The sequence below is a fragment of the Thunnus albacares genome, chromosome 9, assembly GCF_914725855.1.
Source record: "Thunnus albacares chromosome 9, fThuAlb1.1, whole genome shotgun sequence".
In the NCBI taxonomy this organism is placed as follows: domain Eukaryota; kingdom Metazoa; phylum Chordata; class Actinopteri; order Scombriformes; family Scombridae; genus Thunnus; species Thunnus albacares.
Window position 1 is genome coordinate 28881699 of NC_058114.1, and position 21111 is coordinate 28902809.

Consider the following 21111-nt stretch of genomic DNA (forward strand, 5'->3'; position numbering starts at 1 on the left):
TATGGATTATTTTGCAGCTACTGTGGCAGACTCACCTGACTCGAATCTCCTGGATATCAGGAACATATTTGCGGATCTGAGGCTTGCCTTCAGAGGCTCCGCTGAGGGACTTTTTGGCCTCTGCGTCCTGCAGTGTGTCAGGACTGGGGCTGATGGCCCGAGAGCGAGGTGTAGGGGGTCTACAGTGCAAAAAGCAGAGTATTATGCAAAGCTCTTTACACTGTGTGACTAAAGTACTTTGCTGAGAAAGAGCAACCAACTCACATTACCACCCTTACTGCCATATATCATGTTACTACTAAACATTTTATTCTAAGGCTACCGTGGCAACCAATGATGACAATTAATACATAACAATAAGCACACAGGTATGTCTTAGGACTGACCTGAGTTCAGCATTGCCATAGCAACCCTCCACCAGGGAAGGGCATGTTGAGGAGGGTGTGATTGTGTTAAGACCAGAGATTGAAGTGGAGTCTCTCAGCGTTGTGACAGACATCTCTGAGATCTGTGACACACACAAACACACACATGTATGATGGCTCAACTGTGAGGAACCAATATAGTGAAACATATCTAGCAGTTTTCCTTCATATATAAGTTTAAATGTGAGGCTTTAAAACACTACCTTGCTTTCACTGGCGCTGACACACACATGGCTGTACTCTCTGTTGAAGGAGTGAGTGAGCAGCCTCAAACACTGTGTGTAAAAAAGGATAGAAGAGTTTAAAAAGTCTTCTTAAGTTAGACACAAGAAGTACACATACAACAAAATAAAGTAGATGGTGCAGAAAAGTCAACCTGAAATTCAGTATTCAGTAAGTAATTCAGCTAACCTTGGCAGCAAGCTCCCTCTGCCTGTCAGTGGTGATTTCGGAGCCGGAGCTAACCTCCTGGTCGATCTCCGGGGGCTGAGGAGCCTCACTCAGCTCGTCAGTGACACAGGTCTGCAGGGCCTCCTGCCCCATGAGCAGGGTTGACTCCAGCTTCTCCCTCAGCAGGAGGTAATGTTTGGTCTTCTCCACCTGAGAGTATGTGGGGAAAACATCATGATTAATAATTCTATATTTTCCTTACTGTCAACAGATCCCTTCTCTACCCTGTCTGTGCCACTCAGCCCATTGTTTCCTACTGAAGAGGCTCACAAATATTTCATTTTTTTAAGCAATAAAAAGGTAATCCTATTGTTTTTAGCAAATGTCACTCAAACTGAAGTGTGAAGTGTATTTGGTGCACTGGTAAAGTATTTTTCATTCCCACTGTATTTTATATACAGTATTCCTAGTAAGGATTTACACCTTTTGTTAAGAAAAGTCCTCTACAAATGTATTAATTATGAATAAAATAATTAAATTATGGCAAATGCACACAGATTTTGTCATAAACATGCTGTGACAAATCACCACCAAACTACTTCTAAATCAAGGGCTGGAGTTGCACATTTCTCTTCGTCTTCATGTGTTAACAAATGTACATTGTGCAGTAAAAGAAAAGTAACTTAAGCCCCTCACATCTTGAAGGAGGCTGAGTTTCTCCAGCTCCCACTGGTGGTCCAAAATGAGGCTGTCACTGCGGGGCCTCCACCCAGCCAGGTTCTCCTCCCCACGGACATAGGCCACTGAGGTGTCCAGCACCCGCCTACGTCTCCTCTGCATACCTAGGGTGGGACAGGTGCAGGATTAGAAATGTTCCAGAAGTGAGTTTAATGTAAAACTGACAGTATTGTCTTGACTCTTACCTGGGCTTCCTGCATCCGCCAGATGACACAGACTGACTTCATAAACTCCTGTTACACGGTTTCTAGAAAAAGAAAAAGAAAAACAGGTCAGTATAAATACAGAGGACGCTAGGAGCCACATAATGTTTTCATAGTTTTAAATTTTAAACTCACCCATCTGCTGCTCTCAGGCTTCCAGTACCAAAAAGGTTGCGGATAGAGCGGGAGGCTGACAGCTTTGTGTCTCGAGAGTAAAACACCATGCAGATATCTTTGGTTATGACTGCGGGCTGGGTGCAGTTCTCCATCTGCAAGTGATAAAAGAGAAATGATTTCCGACATCACGTCAATCACACATCACCTCTGATACCGTAAGAACTATTTCTGCCTCTCATGATGCAGGCACTGTAGTATACCTCCAGGTAGGCCGAGAGGGTCATGTAGATCTTCTCCCCGTATGGAGTGACTCTGTTTAGTAGCAGGGAGTTGTGCATGGAGCTGTCCCAAGCGGTCTCGAAGCGGTAGAAGGTCCTGAGGTGGTCAGGTGGTAATGAATTAACGGGCGAAGTTGAAGTCTTTCAATCTAAATGACTAATTAGCAGTCAGAGCTAAACTCATGCTATAGTCTGTCAACCTGGCAACACAGATGCTAATAGATAACTTAAGATACTGTAATTCTAAACAATACTTCAATAATCAAAAATGCTTAACATACAGAAAGATGTGCACTAACATTTGATTTGATAGACTAAGAACACAATAAGTTACTACTGTTATTGGAATTATACAGTATTTTAAAAAAATTGCAGTGAGTATTTCTGAAGTTATAAATGCAACAAAAATATTAATGAAATCTTTTTGCATGCAAAAGGCCGACTGAGTTGATGCTCTGCCTTGTACAAATCACCACAATAAAGCAAAGAGAGCAGAGATGACTATTAGTACAGAAAAAAAGGAAGGGGATGGATGAGAGACAGCCAGACGAAATGAGGGATAGGGCAGTGAAATACCTATGGTCAACTCCCAAGGAAATGCTGTGAGAAAGAAGAAATCAGCAAAAGAATAAAAAGTGAGAGTCAGGAAGTATGTTGTGGTTGTGCGCTTGTGTGGCTGGGATGGTGTTTGTCTTTTTTTCCACACAGTTATCTCATCTGTGCCTTATGTAAACACTGCCATGGACAGTACAGCTCACCCATAAGAGACGGTTGAGAAATCCTGTGGAAGGTGCTGATCGACTTCTCATCCTGCTCTACCGTTGAAAAGGTCAAATAACAGCACGTGACCATTCCTCAAACAAAACAACACTGCTTTCTGTTACGCCTCTGATTTACTCCATACGTTAATGTACACGATTTTTTCCCTTTTTTCCCCAAGAGGAAATAATCACACACTGAAACCAGTTATTCTTCTGGCCTGCAGCCCGGTGCAGCCTTAAATCTAAAAAAGATAATCCAAGCAAGAATTGTAAAGGGAAACTAATGTTTCTGTAAGCCATAAAAACAGGCTGAATGGACTCTTCATGAGGTTCAGATGTTGGGCCCACTGGCCTTGGACTGAAGTGACCTTGTGGGAAAGTGAACAATGTGTCACCCAGAAGAAAAACAAACAGCCATGTACTGAGTTGAGTAGTAAAGAGAATTCACTGCTGCTCTGTGAGAATTCAGGAGATTGGGCGCAGAGATGGCCTGTTTTTGAAGCAATTAGCGAGTGCATTAACACATACGCATTCACACATCACACATGCACTCACGCACACTTCTTTCCCAGTAGTAGAAACCTGTTTGCTTACACTACAAGGAAGCAATTTCCTCTTTGCACTACACCGACATGTGCATTTTACTACCTCCTAAAAATGCAGGGGCCAGGATTGAAGTCATTCTGCTGGCTTAACATGTGAGGAACCATTTGTTTCTGGTGTTTGGCAGAGTTTCGCTGTGGTACAAGCAAGATTTAAAAATATTCACAACATTGCAGCAATTTTGGGCAAAGTGCTACTGCTGAGGTAATGGTTCACTGGATTACATTTTAATTGCTACATTTGAATAACGTGCCAGAATGGGTAGTGTAAATGATGTGTTCCATATTACAGCACTTAGAGCAATAATGGATGACTAGTGTTCCTGTTAATATTCTGTAGCTGTGATGGGAAATACTCTATCTCTTGGGACTAGAGGTAACTAAATAAATCATATCCATGGTTTCAAAGTATTGCTTCATTGTAAAGGTCAACTGTATAAAATAATAAACAGAGTGGAGAGAAGAAAAGAGAATTTTATTAGTGTTCTTACTTAGGACAGGGTGCATCTCTGTGCCTTTACTCTTCAAGTGAACTGTTGTAATAATGGATCACTACCACCCTCTACTGGCAGGTTGTACTTATACCTCTTACTTGCAATGAATTCTTTCATTTCCACCCCTGTAACTCATATGGAGTACAATCATGTTGGATAAATTAGCATATGCACACAATCAAATATTAACAATGGGAGTAGGGAAACTTTTTTTTCAGTGTGGGCAACATTTTTAAATTCCCTGTTTGCTGTCGTAGACGAATGCAAGAGTGACCACTTTCTGTACGCTTTCTAAAATCAATCTTTATAAGATAGTTCCTGCAGTGACTGCTGTGTGATACTGGCCCCACGACACCTCCAGCAGAGACACGTGAAGCAAAGCGAGCCATGCAGATCCTGTCCATCATAAACCGCAGCCTGAGAACAGCTCAAACAAACACCCAGCGCAGCAAGAGAAGCAGGGACATGCAGAACCACATCCCTCACTTCTCATGAGGGGGGAAAACAAAGAGGTACAGATGAAAAGCTGACAGTAATGGCATACAGTATTAGGAAAGAGGGAAACAAAATCACTAGAGGCTGACTAGGAATGACAGGGTGTAGAGGACGTTTGAAAGATGAGTTGTTTGTGTAACTTAAGAGTATGAGAAGAGAGGCAAAATAATATACCTAGGCATGTCCGAATCAAGAAACTGTCTGCAAAAGCAAAAAACAACATTCCGTTAGTGGACTGGAGGGAGAAAAATGTTAGCATCCATATATACCTTGATGTTAGTCTCTGCAAGACTGAGCAGAGACCTCACTGGACCACAGCCTGACCCAGTGCTGAGCCCTTACACCCAATTATTGGCCACTGAGGCCGTATCAACACAAGCGCTGAGGGTTGAAAACCCTAGGGCTGCAGCACCATGGTCAAAGAAAGGCTGGCTCAGCAGGGCCACTGGACAGTGCTGCATGGAGCGTTTGGTTGCTTTAAATTGAAACTCAGTAAACCCATGTCTGGGTGATGGTGTTGCTGGTATTGTTAGGCTTTTTGGAGAGTGGTTGGGAAAGCAGAGGGATTAAGCAATGAGCCAAAAACAGCCGGTCACAAAAATCATAAGTTAAATAAAAATTCTTTCAAAAAATAGCTTACAGTTTGTATATATTTAACTTAGGTAATATGATCAGTTTGGCCAAAGGAGAAGGAATAAAAAAATTTACATTTGCATTTACATTGTAAATATACTGTAAAGACATACTGTATGATACATGCTATTACTTCAGTGTTATTGTGCCACCATATAGTAGTGGTGTTCAAGGTGAGTGATTTTAGAGGACAAACCAGTGAAGGGTTAATAGTGATTTCTATGTCAGTAATTACTGCTTTTCTTGAATAATCATACTACATACATAACACACAAGCCTAAAAAAAACCCAGCTGCCCTCTACTGGCTGTCTGCAGAACAACATTAAAGGGGACTTACTGTATTATGCTCAATTCCAGCTCTGTATTTTTATTTTGGGACTCCAATAGATTACCTCTGTATGATTCACAAAAATCCTTATTTAACCTAAACTGGCCTTTTATGCAGCCCCTCTGTTCAGCCTCTGTCTCTAACAGGCAGTCTTAGCTCCTGTATCTTTAAGGTGGCCCTCCCAATGAGCTCATTCTGTTCTGATTAGCCAGCTTTCTGCTGGAGCCTGCTGAGGGGCAGGCGTATCAACGTCGTGTTAGGTTTCCACCAATGCAAACCCAGAATTTCCTGCTTTACTGCTAAAAATTTAAGACTTTTATCGTGAAGAATTTACAGGAAATTAAACGTGTTCCTCACCAAATTAGCAGAGCTTTGTTAGCTAAAAACCAGTCAACAGATCATTTAGAAATAATGCAGAGAGGAATAGTACCAGCAGAAACAGTCAGAGTGATGATGATGTTTGATGAAGAGGTGCAGACGACCAGCACACCTCCAACTGGTAAACTACTTATTTTATTTTGCCCTGCTGTGTAAAACACTCTCAGCGTGCCAGCTCGACTCGAGTCACGACTCGGTGTGACTTCCCCAAAAACAATGGAAAAATGCCATAATGTTAGTGGAGCGGAGAACTTTCATCCAATGGTGAATTTTATGATGTTATTAAAAACATAGTGTGTAAATTTCAGTATGATATTAACACTGACATTGTTCTGTTGGACTGTTATGTCCTGTATTTGTGAATTTCATTCAGGCTGCATCTTCTCCCTGCTTTTATTCTACTCAAACTAGGCTGCATTAAGACAACCAGGATCATACAGTACACCCAAAAACACAAGATATGTTAGTGCATTAACAGATACTCTGTTCGTTGTTATCTACAGTCAGTGATTCTTAAATATCAAGAGTTAATCAAGGGTTTCAATATAGTAATGATGAAATGTCCAATGTATGACATCATATTGGGTCTAAATCCAGACAGTTTGTTAGTGATTTTACACTACTTGCAGTGATACATGCTACTGGATAAGTCAGAAAGACATGCATTTTTATTCCACATTGGAGTGCTACAATATTATTTGATGAAAGTCTATTTATACAGCAGTGAAATTCAATAAAATGAGGTAAAATTAGTGGCATGGTTCTTGAAGTCTATAAGCAGGTCAGTATTGGGGTTAGTACATGTAATCATGGTTGAGAGATGATGACGGGTTAGAGGTGAGGTGATAGACGGGGTGAGATGAAACATGTAAGTGCAATGTCGACAATCAAACAACAAAGGCACAGATTAACACCAAGGAGGGTCGCACAGCCAGCATGGACTAAAGTGAATTCATAACTACTGATGTGGCAGGTTTGGGTTTAAATAGGTCCTCTTAGAGAACTCGAGGGTAATCTGATTCACTTTGCTCATGGTCACTCTGGACTTTTCATGTGTGACCTCCTGCAATCAGAAAGAGAAAACTAGATTCATGCAGATATGATAATAAAGATACAACACAAAAGAGCTTGCTCGTTATAACATTCAAGTTGTGCCTCTACTGCCATGCTTTTTTTTCTGACGCGTACAGCTGATTCCCTATGCCATGCATTTGCTCGTGTGCCACGTTCCAGTGCAGGAGCTGCCACTGTAGTAACATAGTGAGGTCCTCGGATAAGACTCTTGTTGACATAAAAATCTGAACCATAGAGTGGTTTCCAAGTTCGGCCAAGCTGCAACAACCTTAGCATAAACAAATATATCAGTGGCCACAAGATATTTCGAATTTTGAATTCACCAAGCTAATGGAACATACAAAAGATGCATCATTTGTATAGATCTTGCTGTTGGAGAGCTGATGTTTACACGTGTACGTACCTGTCATCTTGCATGGGCCTGACATACCCAGCAGACAAGATGTTGAGAGAGAGAATATTGGGGTCAATGATAGTCTCATCAGATTCAGGGGTGTTGCGGAGTCGTCCTGGAAAAGCACAGGTGTCTCAGTGAGAGAAGATTATACACAATGCAGTACCACTGTTGGTGCAATGTTTTGGTTTTCAAGGAAAGAAAGCCTGGAAACCAAACGTACCCACAACAAGTTCACGGACTTCCTTCCATTCCATGTCACCGCCCGACTCATGCACAATGGTGACAGTGATTCTCCTCTGAAGGCCCTGTTGAGTTAAATAAAAAAAAACAGGCAAGATAGATAGAGAGGTGTAATTATATTCAATACATTTAAAATATTCACACTATTATATTTGTTCAAAGTGTAATTGACATACCTGGTGCAGTAGGAATGTGCCGTGGCAAGGCATTCCTCCTCTGTGGTCCACCACTGCAGGGATGTAGCTGGGAAGACACAGATGAGAACAGGCTTCACTGATTTAATTTGATGACAGTCATTTATAGTGCTAGAGACATTTATGTGGTGCAAAAGCTTCCCAGGATCATCATACTTATTTCTTGAATATTTAATTTCATGGAAAGCTCGGTTAAATCATTCGCATCATCTGCTGAGTGAAAATGAACTGCAGCACTGGATGCTTGCTGAGAGGTGACAAAGGATACTCACTCTCCATTGGCCTCCAGCTCGCAGATCTCAAAGAATACCATGAGGTCGTATTTGCAGTGGCAGGGTCCTGCCTGCGGGCGGGTCATGGTTGTCAGCTTGGTAGCAGGTACTGTGTTGAAAAAGGAGGTAGAGAGTGTTAGACAGGAAGACCGGGTGAGTATGAACACAGAGCAGACTAGTGGCTAGCAGCAGGGAGCTGACAACCGCTCTAAACCTACAAAGGAAAGAGAATAGGAAGAAGAGAGGAAATCAGTGATGCAGGGAGAGAGAGGAACCATTCAGTCCTGTAGAGGGAGCTCCTTTCCATGAGCAGGTTTATAAGCAACTCTGCATTCCTCCCTTAAAGGAGAATACCAATAAATTTCCTTAGAAAAAAATCTACATATGTATTCATAAAACTTCACTAGGTTTGGCACTGTGGGTTCTCGCTGCACAAGGCAGCCTTTGTGTCAGCGAATTCAACTTGTAGTATTCTATGTGGAAAAGCATTTGCAGACTCCTTTCATAGTATCAATGTCTAGCTGTTTTGTCTAAATGGTTAAATCTAGTCTGACTATGTGTATCCTGAAAACACTATGAGCTGATCAGCTTCAGCAATTTAAGGTAGTTCCCCAAAAGGAGTTCATAGTTAAGACAGAGTGTGCATGAAAAAACACTTACATGCAGAAATAGAAATATAATATATAGTATGTGACTGTATAAAATGTTATATGTGCAATATATAAATATACAGTATAATGTACAGTATAAATTATCATTCCCATCTGAGACAGTATTATTCACCACTACTGCAGCAGAAAGGCACAGTGATCCAGGAGCTCAAAGAGGGAACTGCAGGGAGCATCCACCACGCAGGTCAACAGTGAACACACAGTACACCAGAGAGCCAATCCACTGTAGAATCCTGACACAGGAAAGCTCCCTTTTATATCAATTAACTTCATTTTTAAAATTATAACAGCTTCTACTAGCCGGTGACCAGTAGTGACTGTAATATACACCATAATAGAAAGTGTGTAGATTTGAAACACTGAATGTTTTTTTGTGACGCCATCTCCACATTTACGGGAAGGTCATATCATGGTCAGTTACAGAACATCGACCCTGGAGCTGCAAGGGCTCCAGTGTTACATTTCAGTAATACTTCAAAGAATTGATGCTTGTTGTCACAGTGGCTTGAATCAGTTCCCTCCTATGCAACCATGCCAAGTAATATGTTGTATTCTTTGAATTAGTATTTAATTAATACATTAAACAACCACTTGGCTTTGGAGTAAGTCACACCAAGAGAAACACTTGATATAAAAAAGGCTTTCAGTCACAAGATTCTCTTGGATCTGACATCAGTTAACCAACCCGGCTTCTGAGCTTTAATAACTGAACAGATAGAGGTGGGTGGAGCTGGCAGCTGAGCTCGCTCGTTTACTTCCAGTAGGAAGGAAGCAGCCAAGCCAGCAGCAGACAGAGCGTGGCCTGACAGCGAGTCCACCAGCGCCCCATTGAACACATCTGGGACCAGGTATCGGATCAGCTCCAGTGATTTCTCCTGGTCCGGCGAGGCGTCAGAGTCCACTGCTCATACCCAACAACATGAAGCTAAGATGACACGACTTGCAGGGAGACCAATACAAAGACTGTGTAACATAAATAAATGGTGGAAGTCAAGCCAAAGACTTTATTTACCTGGTTTGGACAGAGGCATCACTCGTGGGAACTGTCTCCTGCAGGGGCGCAGTGGACTGATTAAGGAAATGATAATACATAACCATAGTGTTATTTTATGAAAACATTATAATACTGATTATATCTTTGTCTCTGCAGTAAATCAACTCTATGAGCAAACTTCATAGCTGCTACAGTACCTGATGACGTCTTTACAGAGTGGAAGGAAAGGCTGTTTCTGGTAGTGTCCAAACACCTCGAACACAATTGGCTGAGTCTTGATATAGTCAACAAAGGATTTGGTAACCTCAACAGCAATCTATAAAAACAATACAGTGATGGTTTGAGTACATGGGCTATTAAACATGCTCCAACACATCATTGTACATGATCTGTACTGTACTTACATTCTGCACATGGTAAAAGCCGAGAGGGGGGCCGCGGCCTGTGTTTTTTAGGGGTTCGGTGGAGAAGGCCTCATCATGGCGGTGGATGAAACTGAAATCAATCGAAACAGCAAAACATTTACAAAATTTTGATGTGAAACTGTAAAAAAAACCAAGGATAAATACTGGCAATCATGGACATAATAGCATACAATGAAAACATGTTGGTGTAATGCTTACTTGAACTGGCAGAAGATGTCAGCGTATTCTGCAGAGATGCTGGAAGCCTGCAGGACAGTCACCCTGAAGGTAAACACATTACCAATCCTGAGGTGCTCCAGAGTTGTGTCTAGCTGGCCGTCTACATTGGCCTTCAGTGGATTCTCCAGTTCATCTGCACCAGCTGTGAGGAACGCAAAATGAAAATCAGACACAGGTTGCAGCTTGCATTCCAGGTAGCTAGCCAATCGAACTGTTTGTGGCTGTCGGTGCACCCAGTTGTGTTCTGGCACCATGGTCCATGGATGGATAAGGTTTGGCTAGGATTTGGGGCACCAACTTGAGAATCACCTCACCTCCTCCTCCCAGCCCAAATCTTCCTGAGCCAATTCCATCATGAGCCTTTCACACAGAATCAGTCTGGCATGAATCTAGTAGCCACGTCTGCCAGATTTAGGCCACTGTTAGGCTAAGTAGGACACCACACATACCCAAACACCCAAAACATGTATCCATTCACTCATAAATACGATTACCCGCACATGTGTTGTTGTTGACCTCATCAGCTGAGGGTCCCATTTCTACATTCTGCCCCTCCCCTTCCACGATACGAAGCTCCTCCTGTGAAATCCCTGTACGAGACAGTCCCACAGAGCAGGATTCTGACTGGAACTGCAAAAGCAAGGTACAAAACAAACTGGTAAGTATGTAACAGTGTACAGGTAAATAGTATACAGTAAGTATAGGGATTGTCTCTACCTTTTCATATTGCTGATCTTCGAATGATATTTTGGCAGTGCCTGACTGCCTCACTCCTGAGCCGTAGTCGGGAGCTTCCTCATCAGCTGGAGGGAAACACAAAGCACCTTCACTTCACTCCCTCAAGAAGTCACAAACAGCCTGTCCTCTCAATCCCTGAATGCCCTTTGTTCCATCAGCGATGAGGCTGAGGTTCCGAGCCTTACCTGATATGGCCTGCACTGCCACCCGCAGGAAGCCCTTCACTTCCCCCTTCTCGCTAACGATGGCCACGCGGTGGACAAGAGGAACCGGGTACAGCAGGTTACTCAGATAAACAAAAGCCCTGGATAAAAAGCAGAAAAGGTGAGAGGAATAACAAAGCGTTAAAAACAACAAAGCCAAGGAGGTGGGTCACAAATTGATAAAATTTCACTGGACTGGACAACAGAACACAGAGCTGCAAAGCAACCAAACAGAAGCTGGGACTGCTCTTGCGATGGCCATGGCTGCCCTTTACTATCGCTTCTTAGGGGCTTTTCCTCACCATCTACAAATGATGATATTATCAGGACATTTATGGGTTACATGCAGTATTCCTTTTTTTTTACTGTACTGATGAAAGCTTGGTGAGGCTAAGGAGCATGTGTGTAAGGGTCAACTTTTGAATTCTTTAAATGATTTCAAAATATTGGAAACCAGCTCAACACTGAGCTGGAGAGCAGATGTTTTCCTCATGAGCAATGAACTGCATTCCTGAAATAATGAGTTCTTTTTGCATTGCTTAATGATTATATTCTACTGCACTCAATATGAAAACACTGCACTACATATCAAATGTACAAAGCCAAATTGAGCACTTGTGGCACTTTGTATATGCATTACATTTGAAAATACTTCAGGGGTAGTGACAAAGACTACATTTTGCTTGAGAACAACTGCATTAGAAAGTTTTCTCTTTCTTGTTTTTTCTTTCTAGTTTTTAGCTACAATACATCTTGCAGTCAAGGACCACTTTTCCATGAGCTAACAGGGGTAGACATTTAAGGGTGGCGAGTGTTAAAAGGGAAAGGCTTATGACAAGATTGGTGAGGTGCAAAGAAGGCATGCTCAGGACAAAAAAGGTGAACAAAAATGCTTTCAACTTCTCGACTCAAAGGAATCAAAAGCAAATGGAACAGAAATCATCATACGGAACATGGCTCAGCTTGAATAAAAACTGCCAACAGCTTGATATATTATATGCTACACCAAAAACCAACGAATAACATCAGAAATCAAAGGGCACCTCCTGGGTCGAAGTGCTAATTTGTGCAAAAGAAGGGCACTAGATCATCATCAGACGTATTCAAGTAAAAATTGACAAAAAAGGTCAAAATGAAAAGACTTGTGCTCTGGCATGCCTAAAAGAGACAGCTGCAGTAGAAACCAGCTCTTTCATCTTGAGATTTTGAGTCTTCCTTGAACATAACTTTGCTAGTTCACGTGAATAATTTCCAGACTCTTTCATACTTATTCAGGTTTCACAGCACGGTGAGAACATTTCGCTGTGGGTTCCTGTGTTATGCAAATCAGACCTCAATATACTCCATGAGACATGTCAGTGCTTTTGGCTAGTGAATTATCTTTAAAAGCCACTATTTTCCATTTAACCGCACATAAGTGAAACACACACCTCAAGCAGCCGTTGAGCATCAACATTGCTTGGATTTCCATCGAAACAAGTGGTAAGAAACGACCCACCCCAGGCTGGCTTAAAGGACTTGTTTGATACAATTGTCAAATGAGGGAGAAGCATTTGGTCTAAGCTAGTGTATAAAAAAACAGTTTAGCAAACAATAAAAAGAAGCAAGTCTAATTTGATGAGATTAAAAATAGAAAGCAAAAGATAAACCTTGAAGCCCAGAAATGTCTACTCCAGTGTCCACTCAGAATCATATTCATGAAAAAAATCTGTGTAGTGGTTTAATATTTGACAACATTTGTGTGACAGTGACAATTGAGACAGGGGAAACTTAGCTTAAGGGGCTAGTTTGTCTTGGAGTACTCAACAAGCAGCCAGTGTTAAAGAAGATGACGAAATGAAAATCCAACAATCAAAAAAACATAGTTAAAGTTGGTTTCCAAATCGCCACTGAAGCTATTGCGCCAATTCAACACGGTGTAGTTTACTTGCCCCAACTGGACAGTACCATGGGAAATGTCTGTTTGTACACCCAAAAGCAGGCTAATGTGGGCAGAAAATGTGTGGTTGCCACATACGAAAACAAAAGACACTCTGGCACCCCTGTGTGAATGTTTCATGTACTCTCCTCACTCATGCACACACAGTCCACAACACAGGACCGTGTGAGAACATACTGCATCTGTGTTGTGTATTGCGTTTTCACGTATGTCATTTTGTCTGCGCTGATGTCTATCGAGGGAAACGGACCCTGCGTCTCAGCGTGAAAGAGCTAGTTTCCTCCACCAGCATGCTCCCGAAACCTCACCAACCTTCCCACTACACTGAATAATGGTGAGCGGTCGTAAAAGGGGTCCAGGCCTTCGCTGGAGCCTCGGTAGAGCTCTCCCTCATCATCATCATCATCATCATCATCATCATCATCCTCTCCCCCAAGCTCCGAGCACGGGTCGTCCAAAAAGATATCATCGTCCAGGTCGTCCAAATCCTCCAACTCCTCCTCCTCCTCCCCTCGACCCTCCCGCTGCGAGTCGGCCAGCTCAGTAATTTCAGAGTTGGAGAGGGTCGGGGATGGGGTAAGGTCACTCATGCGCTCGCTCATGCATGTGTTGAAAATGGGGTTTCTGGTGCAGCCAGAGACATGGGAACTGGGTTAGTACAGTCAGATAGAAAGCACACACTTGTTCAAACAAGAGGGGCGGAAGGGCACCATATGGAGTGGACCAGTGGAGAAAACCTTCCTCCCTTTGAGCCAAAATCTGCTTTTACTGTCTGTTGTAGTGGAGAGCATATAGTGGAGACATAGACGACAGATGGGATAGTGCAAGACAAGCTGCAAAGGTTGTTAGAAGTATTTAACCACCTTTGCTTGGAGGGCATATACTTAAATGTGCCAGACCATGAGTATGATGCTTGACAATCTGCATAAAATACAATTTGCTTCAAAAGTGTAAACTGCTGCTGTATCTGCAGTAAAGTGTGTGTATATTACATATACTACACATACATTATATATAACAACAATATTTTTATATATTTGTTATTATTCATAATTATATCTATACATATACCTATAATATACACACTATTTGCAAAATGCAGCTATATATATCAATGTATTGTAATGAGTATATTGTATTTATATTTTTAGTGTCAGTCTAATTTTTATTTATTTATTTCAAAGTTCCTCATCTGTTCTATAGTCTCTGTCTGTGCTGCTAGAATCTTATCTCATAAATATTAACGTCATTACTGATTTAGAATAGACTACTCTAAATTAATTTAAGTGGTAAATACATACAAAAACAACTCTCTGTGGACATTATGGGTGAATCCCCGTAGATTATTAGCAGCGGTGACTTCTGGTGTAAAGCCTATATTGAAATAAAAAAGCCCTTGATAAGCGTATCGAGAGTGTGTCTCAACTAGTTAGCTTTACGAGTGTTCATAATACAAATGGCTAATACAACAATTTCCTTTGATGTGGCGTATTTGGCTAGATATGCTTTTATTACTCACCTATTGTATGATAGAAATTCTAAATGAGCTGACAAACAACATATTTCAAGTGGTTTTCAGATTACTGCCTGAACATTTTTACCTGTCTTGCTGGAGCTAAATGACATTAAAGGCTTGATATGCTGAATATTATGTAACTGGGGCATGTGACTGTGTGTTGGACCCATCTGCAAGAGCGAGAAAGAGAGAGCGACTGGGAGGCTGTGTGCTAAAGTGGGAGAGAAAGAAACAGCAGGCTTTGAGTAGGTGGACTGAAGAAATGTCGTTCTCAAATGTTCCATGGACTATTTTTCCCATTAAAAAAGACAGGCCTGGAATCGACAAGCCTGTACCAATCATTTCCATCGATCGTCAAATCCATCCTTTGTGTTTAAGATGCAAGGCCGTATTCAGGAGAAATATATTCACTCTGGCTACCAGAAGAAGACAGACTGCATTCGTTAATAAAGCACATAGAGATTAGATTGACAATTGACAGTACACTGACAGTACAAGTTAAAACATATCAGTTATGACAACATTTGTGAATAATAAGTTCAATTATTACATTCATGGTGTTTGTGTGAATTTCTGATCACTGTATGTTTCTTGATAAATGATGCCCAGTAAGTCCTTCATATAAATACAATTTTTTACATTTGGTGAAAGGAGAGATACGATGATAGTGATGCAACTACAGTGTAGACTGGGAACACCAGACTTCACTATGTAATTATAGAGACACCATAATGAACTGGGCTGCAGACTACTTCAGGCTGGTGTCTCCGTCATTATGGTCCATCAGGTGACCACATGCACATGTGGCACTTATAGCCAATAGCCTCCCGTTATCATGAACAGACAAATAAGACTAACACTGGGCAGCTGTCTGCTCACTGCTGTTGACCTGTGATTTGGTGTTTATAGTGTATCAGCTCAGGATGAATGCTTGTCTCTGCTGTTCACATACTGTGTAGGAGCGATACTGTTGTTCAGTATTTACCTGCCAACCAGACGGAACCAGGGGAAGCGGTCATAAAAGGGGTCGCCTCCGGTCATCACATTTTCACTGTCCTCAGTGGTATTGTTGGGCACATCAGCAGCGCGGTCATACATCTCTCTCATCAGATCAAGTCTCTGCCTGCAAGAAGCAGCAACCGTCACCACATAGAGTCATTAGACTAAAAAGATACATAGCATGGAGTTAATTAGGAATGTTCTTTTTGTGAAATGTATCCCTCACATACGCACTGAGATCGTTGCCCTTTTTGTCTCTACTGTATGTCAAAGGCTTGCAGACATTTTTATTTGGCAGTGCAATTATTAAAGAGAGTGTTTCTAGATTAGTATTGTCTTTTGGCCAAATGTTACATTGAAAGAATATATGAAAGCTACATGTCTGGCAAGTACATGTAGCCATTTGGCCTCAGAATTTAAAAAATGTTGATATGTAAAGACACCGTGCATGATCGTGTACCTTAGTTTTTCTAATGTCCAGTAATGGGTGGCTCCATTCTTCTGATCCTGCACCTCCACAGCCACAATAGTGCGTGGGAAATGTCGCTTCTCTCTGTCTTTAGTTGCCTCTGGGGGCAACAGGTCTGGAGGCAGGGGGGAGTAGAGAGTGTCTGTCAGCAGCACAAACTGGAACTGGACCTGCAGGAGCACAGAAAGCATTGATATAGTTAGAGATCCATATCATAACATCAGTTTGTGGATATAATGGAGTTTTAATGACATTAACATATTGGACCTTCTTCTTGAGTTCCACACTGATAGCGTTGGCCTCCTTGAGGAAGATGGCATTGCCCCATAGCAGGTCACGGAGAGAGGTGAACTGGTAGCACCTCCACTTACGGAAGCCCCACACAGCCATCTCCCTTTCCCTCTCTGTCCATTGCACTGTGGGCCAAAAGGATGAAAGATCATCATTTAGTGAGGATTTGCTTACCAACAACTTACTATAGATACATTATGTACAGGTGTCTGTGTCCAATCATTTGCACTACCTTCCTCTTCTGGCTCCTCCTCTTCTTCAGTGGCTTCTGGGTAATAACGGTCCACTTGTTTCTGAAGAGCCTCAAGCTTGCTCTCATAATCCTACAGAAATGGTTTATGAAGACCCACGTCAAATTCTGGTCCCCCTACCACATTAGCAAGCTATTTAGGAATAGATGTCAAGTGAATAAGTGAACTGTGGACAACAGCTCAATAAAAATATGAATGTACTGTAAATGAAGCATAAAAAATATTGTTAGATGTTGTTTCCTATACCTTTAATGATAAATATCAGCAGCACACAAAGCTACACTTGTTGACACTTGCAAAGCTGCTTATTACTGTACCAGTCTTTGCTGCTCTAGAAGGTTGTTGGCCTCCTCTCTTTCTTTGCGATACTGGTCCTCCAACTCCTGCAGCCTGAGGACATAAACACACGAGGACAAAGGGGAATCTCATTTGGTGTTCCTGTCTACAATAATGTATGTCAGGGATGAGGCCCTATCTGATATCTATACTGCCTTTCTGGAAAGAATCAAATCCCTTGGCTCACTATTTCCCCAAATTACCTCTGTTCCATTTCCTGTTTCATGTCAATGCCCTGTTTCTCCAGCAGCTCCCTCTGGGCAAAGGCCCAGTCCACAGGCTCAGCAGGTGTTTCAGCACATGGTGTCCTCTCCCTCTCTGCTCTAGCTTGCACAGGGTGGTTGAACCGGAACACATGGCTTTTCCCCAGAATGATGCGATTTCCTATGGGGGTATTGAAACATCAGCATGTATAAAAGTAAATGGATACCACATACATGGTGCTACCAGTTACTATACAGAATGAAAGATGATATCCAGGGAGCAAGAGAGCTTACTGACCTGATTTGAGGATAGTGGGCTCTGTCACTCTCTTTCCGTTGACATAGGTCTCAGCTCCTTCACAGGGCTCTAGGACAACAGCTGTTTAGGAAACAAAGAGAACAAAATGAGACTTCCTGTCCTGTCTGTCAATATTAGACTCTTATGTACACAAATACAAGCCTGATAAAGCAAGATAAGGATTGCTTACTTTCTCCTGATGGATCAGTAGAACTGGTAAAGGTGCAGTGCTCATCCTTTATGAAGTGACCACTGAGGACTATGTCCTGACGACTGCTGGCATCTACACGACCGACCCTATAAACAAAAGGTGAAAAAGTAAATATAACACTTCAAATAAAACTCTTTGCTTTCCTCCATTTAAGTTACCATTTCAGTGTGGTTTATTATTATTATTATTATTATTATTATTGTCATATCTAACCTGGTGATTCCATCTTTAATGTAGTACAGCAGGCACTCAGACATCAGAGGATCCTCGTTGAGGTTCACCAGATGAGGCGTCTGACAGAGAACAAGGAATAATTTACTGCCTGTAGAAATTTAGTAAGTAATTTACATAAATCATTTATTATCCATATGTTATTTACAATATAACATATGTATGCACTGCACATCACAGTGCTGAAAAGCAATCTCTCCCAGGAAGAAACATCAAACGATAAGCAGTAGTTAAAACCATGCAGTCAAATTCCCTCCCTACAGCTTCACAGCACAAGTGTTTAATGTAGATGTTATGGGGCTGCAGGCAAACAGCCATAAACCACCGAAATGGGGGCACAGCCATTATCTTTCCCCCCATGTTTACACCCGTTGCTGCCTTGAGCGCAGTGAGGGAGTGTTTGAAGTGAGTAATGAAGTAGATTTAAGATAACACTTAATGAAAAAAATAAACCCTCGTCAGATCTTGGCGAGGCTCCTGTTGAAGTGAGACTCAGAGCACCCAGAGAAGGAGGCAGCTTTAAACACTTCAGAGCTACAAACCTCGTTGGGGGAAAACAGCCCGACTGTGTCAATAAACACAGGCTGGGGCTTTCTAGGACTATCGGAGGGCTTTGGGGTAAATAGACAAGCATTTTAGTGAATAATTGAAATGGTAAGTATTAGGTCATGGAGCATTTTTGGAAATGTCTCTTTCTTACCTTCTTAGGGGAGAATACACCAACTGTCCCACCATCTTCTCGCATTGCTACACCCATTTCTGCCAGCAAGGCCTCTCTGTGGATGAACATCAGATGCAGTATTCAGTGATTTGTCTATATGTTAAGATGCCTCAGTAATCAATATAGTTTACATGAATAAGTGGAACACTGGTATATTTTTCTATATAAGTCAGTTTTAGCACATTCCTCTTGTAGAGTCATTTTAAGATAAATAATTGTAAAGATTACAAAAACAGGTTAGTATGTTATAAAAAAGATCAAATTCTACTTCTATATTAAGTTATCTTCAATGACTCCACATGTCCTGTTTCTTAACATTACGTAAGTATTCTTTGATGCTATTTGTTGTCTGTTTTGTCTCATTGTTTATGAATTATTGTCTTTTTTTCATGAGTTTTACTTTTGTGTGGGCCAGGACTCTTTTCTAAAAGAGAAGTTAGAAAAAAAAGACAAATGGCATATTGTATATATCTCACCTTTCCATTCGAATGGCTTCTGTTCGACGAAGTTTCTCTTCCCAAGTCTCATTGAGTTCTGCAATGATTTTTTCTGTTTCCTGACATTTCAAACAGCAGTGTTAAGACATGTAAACAGGCATCTAAAAGGTTATGCCTGGCGATATTGTATATTTTTCTTTTTGTCAACAAGTCTCAAGAAAAGACCAAAAGCAATGAATTGACCCTTCTAACAAGTACTGTCTGTGTAGCCAAAGCTCCATTGTTGTCCAAACACTGTTGCACCAGGTGACATGTTCAGTCATTGTCCCGGGGCCTGTTTCAGAAAGCAGGCTTAACAAACTCTGAACCTAAACCTGAACTCTGAGTTGATGAACCCCGAGATGGGAAATGAGATGGGAGTTTTCGGTTCCAGAACAACTGATCAGTCAGTTCAATGAACTCTGACTATGTTCACTCTGAGTTAAGCGTGTGCGTGATGATATCATCAATAGAGCTAAGATACTATGATTCACCATGGCATTAGGTAAATTTAACACAGAGTCTCCATATCAATCCAGTGGAAGTAGAGATATTAATGCATGTGTATGCAGACGTCGCATATTTATCTTTAAAAAATAAAAAAAAGCCTGAGTTAGAGCGGAAAAAAGTGTCAATAAGTTAACACAATAAAGTTCTATTCAGTGTTGCCCATTAATTCATCATTTACCAGACTTCCATTTCCTTAATGATGATGAAGGAGAACCTGACTGTGTATCGGGCTGCAGCTACATTATATTTTAAATATATTTGTTCAGCTTTAATCTGACAGGGACAAAACACAGGAGGCAGCAACTGAAGATGAAAAATATAGTTAAAGATTTATAACATATATAGATCAAAGACACAGAGACATGACTGTAAACTCACGGTCTGATCCAGTAATAACGTATTTGGTGTGTTGTGTGTTTGCACTTGAAACAGCATCAAGGTTAAATATGGTAGATTTTAAGAGTTTTGACGTCTATTTGTATTTTGGTTCAACAGCATTCAGTGATGCTGTTTGATCCTAATTACTCAGTAATATTAACATATAATGTCCAATATTATAGGAATGATGTTCCATCAGTGCAACCGATCACATCATGAGTGATAGAGATAATTATTCATTGATCCTATGTGTCTAAAGCTTATTACTGATTTTTAAATTTAAACTGAGATTACACATTATGTTCAATGAACATTTCAGTGCAGTAGCTGCTGTCTTGTGTGCACAGTGAGTCACAGTGTTATAACAGAAGGACATGCAGAGGTTTTATTCTGAGCTGAGGCTGAATTCACGCTGTGTAATATTTGAATGTGAAGGTAAAAACCGCTGTTCAAAGAAATGACTGATGTTCATAAAAGCGCTAAGTTTAGAAAGTCCTTGAGTAACTAAACTAATATCCAACTAGGATTTTGATTCTAACATACAGTAAACCTCCACTAATGAATGCGCTTTGATGCAGACTGAATGGATGAGGAAATGAAACAGCGTGTCTGGCTCTGTAAGAGGGAGGAGACAGAGAGAAACTCAGGGCTTGTTGAAGAAAGCCTGCCAGCGAGCAGGTTAGCTTCACAGTTAACTCTGGGTCAGTTACCGTGGTAACTTTCTGGAACTGAAAACCCAGAGTTTCCTTCATCTCAGGGATAACAAACTCAGAGTTTTCACTAATCCCACTTTGAAACAGGAACCTGAACATAGGCACAATTGTATATTTTGAAGTTAGTTGCACATACACTGTCCTAAAAACTAGAGTGCTCAGCTGTTTTAGGAAATTATTTATCCTTTAAAAAGATGAAACATGACAAAACAAACAGCCTTCTAATGTGGACCCTCTATTACAGCCATAAAATGCTCCCAACAATACTTTTTGGGATTTGTTGCCAATAACAAAAACAT

The 21111-nt window shown here is 41.2% G+C and overlaps 2 protein-coding genes across 11 annotated transcripts in view; both read right to left on the reverse strand.

Moving 5' to 3' along the window:
- Positions 1-21111, reverse strand: part of scly (selenocysteine lyase) — a 372304-nt gene that overhangs the window by 10860 nt on the left and 340333 nt on the right. The gene's annotated exons all lie outside the window — the stretch shown is intronic.
- The window catches only part of kif1aa (kinesin family member 1Aa), a 40992-nt gene that overhangs the window by 3684 nt on the left and 16197 nt on the right, over positions 1-21111 (reverse strand). For 2 of the 9 annotated variants that reach the window (XM_044362414.1, XM_044362409.1), the window contains 32 exons: positions 19212-19291; positions 18715-18790; positions 17997-18076; positions 17763-17869; positions 17573-17653; positions 17275-17455; positions 17053-17125; positions 16717-16807; positions 16461-16609; positions 16185-16363; positions 15711-15848; positions 13522-13833; positions 11253-11371; positions 11047-11153; positions 10824-10959; positions 10309-10471; positions 10090-10180; positions 9883-10001; positions 9704-9759; positions 8021-8129; positions 7731-7797; positions 7535-7619; positions 7321-7426; positions 4678-4704; positions 2134-2248; positions 1892-2025; positions 1739-1800; positions 1512-1657; positions 837-1025; positions 629-700; positions 387-508; positions 36-179 (listed from right to left, as the gene is read on the reverse strand). In XM_044362414.1, coding sequence (XP_044218349.1) covers positions 36-179; positions 387-508; positions 629-700; positions 837-1025; positions 1512-1657; positions 1739-1800; positions 1892-2025; positions 2134-2248; positions 4678-4704; positions 7321-7426; positions 7535-7619; positions 7731-7797; positions 8021-8129; positions 9704-9759; positions 9883-10001; positions 10090-10180; positions 10309-10471; positions 10824-10959; positions 11047-11153; positions 11253-11371; positions 13522-13833; positions 15711-15848; positions 16185-16363; positions 16461-16609; positions 16717-16807; positions 17053-17125; positions 17275-17455; positions 17573-17653; positions 17763-17869; positions 17997-18076; positions 18715-18790; positions 19212-19291 — 3716 coding nt within the window. The remainder of the gene's footprint in view (positions 1-35; positions 180-386; positions 509-628; positions 701-836; positions 1026-1511; positions 1658-1738; positions 1801-1891; positions 2026-2133; positions 2249-4677; positions 4705-7320; positions 7427-7534; positions 7620-7730; positions 7798-8020; positions 8130-9703; positions 9760-9882; positions 10002-10089; positions 10181-10308; positions 10472-10823; positions 10960-11046; positions 11154-11252; positions 11372-13521; positions 13834-15710; positions 15849-16184; positions 16364-16460; positions 16610-16716; positions 16808-17052; positions 17126-17274; positions 17456-17572; positions 17654-17762; positions 17870-17996; positions 18077-18714; positions 18791-19211; positions 19292-21111) is intronic. The other 7 variants (XM_044362413.1, XM_044362418.1, XM_044362416.1 and 4 more) reach the window with 5 other exon arrangements.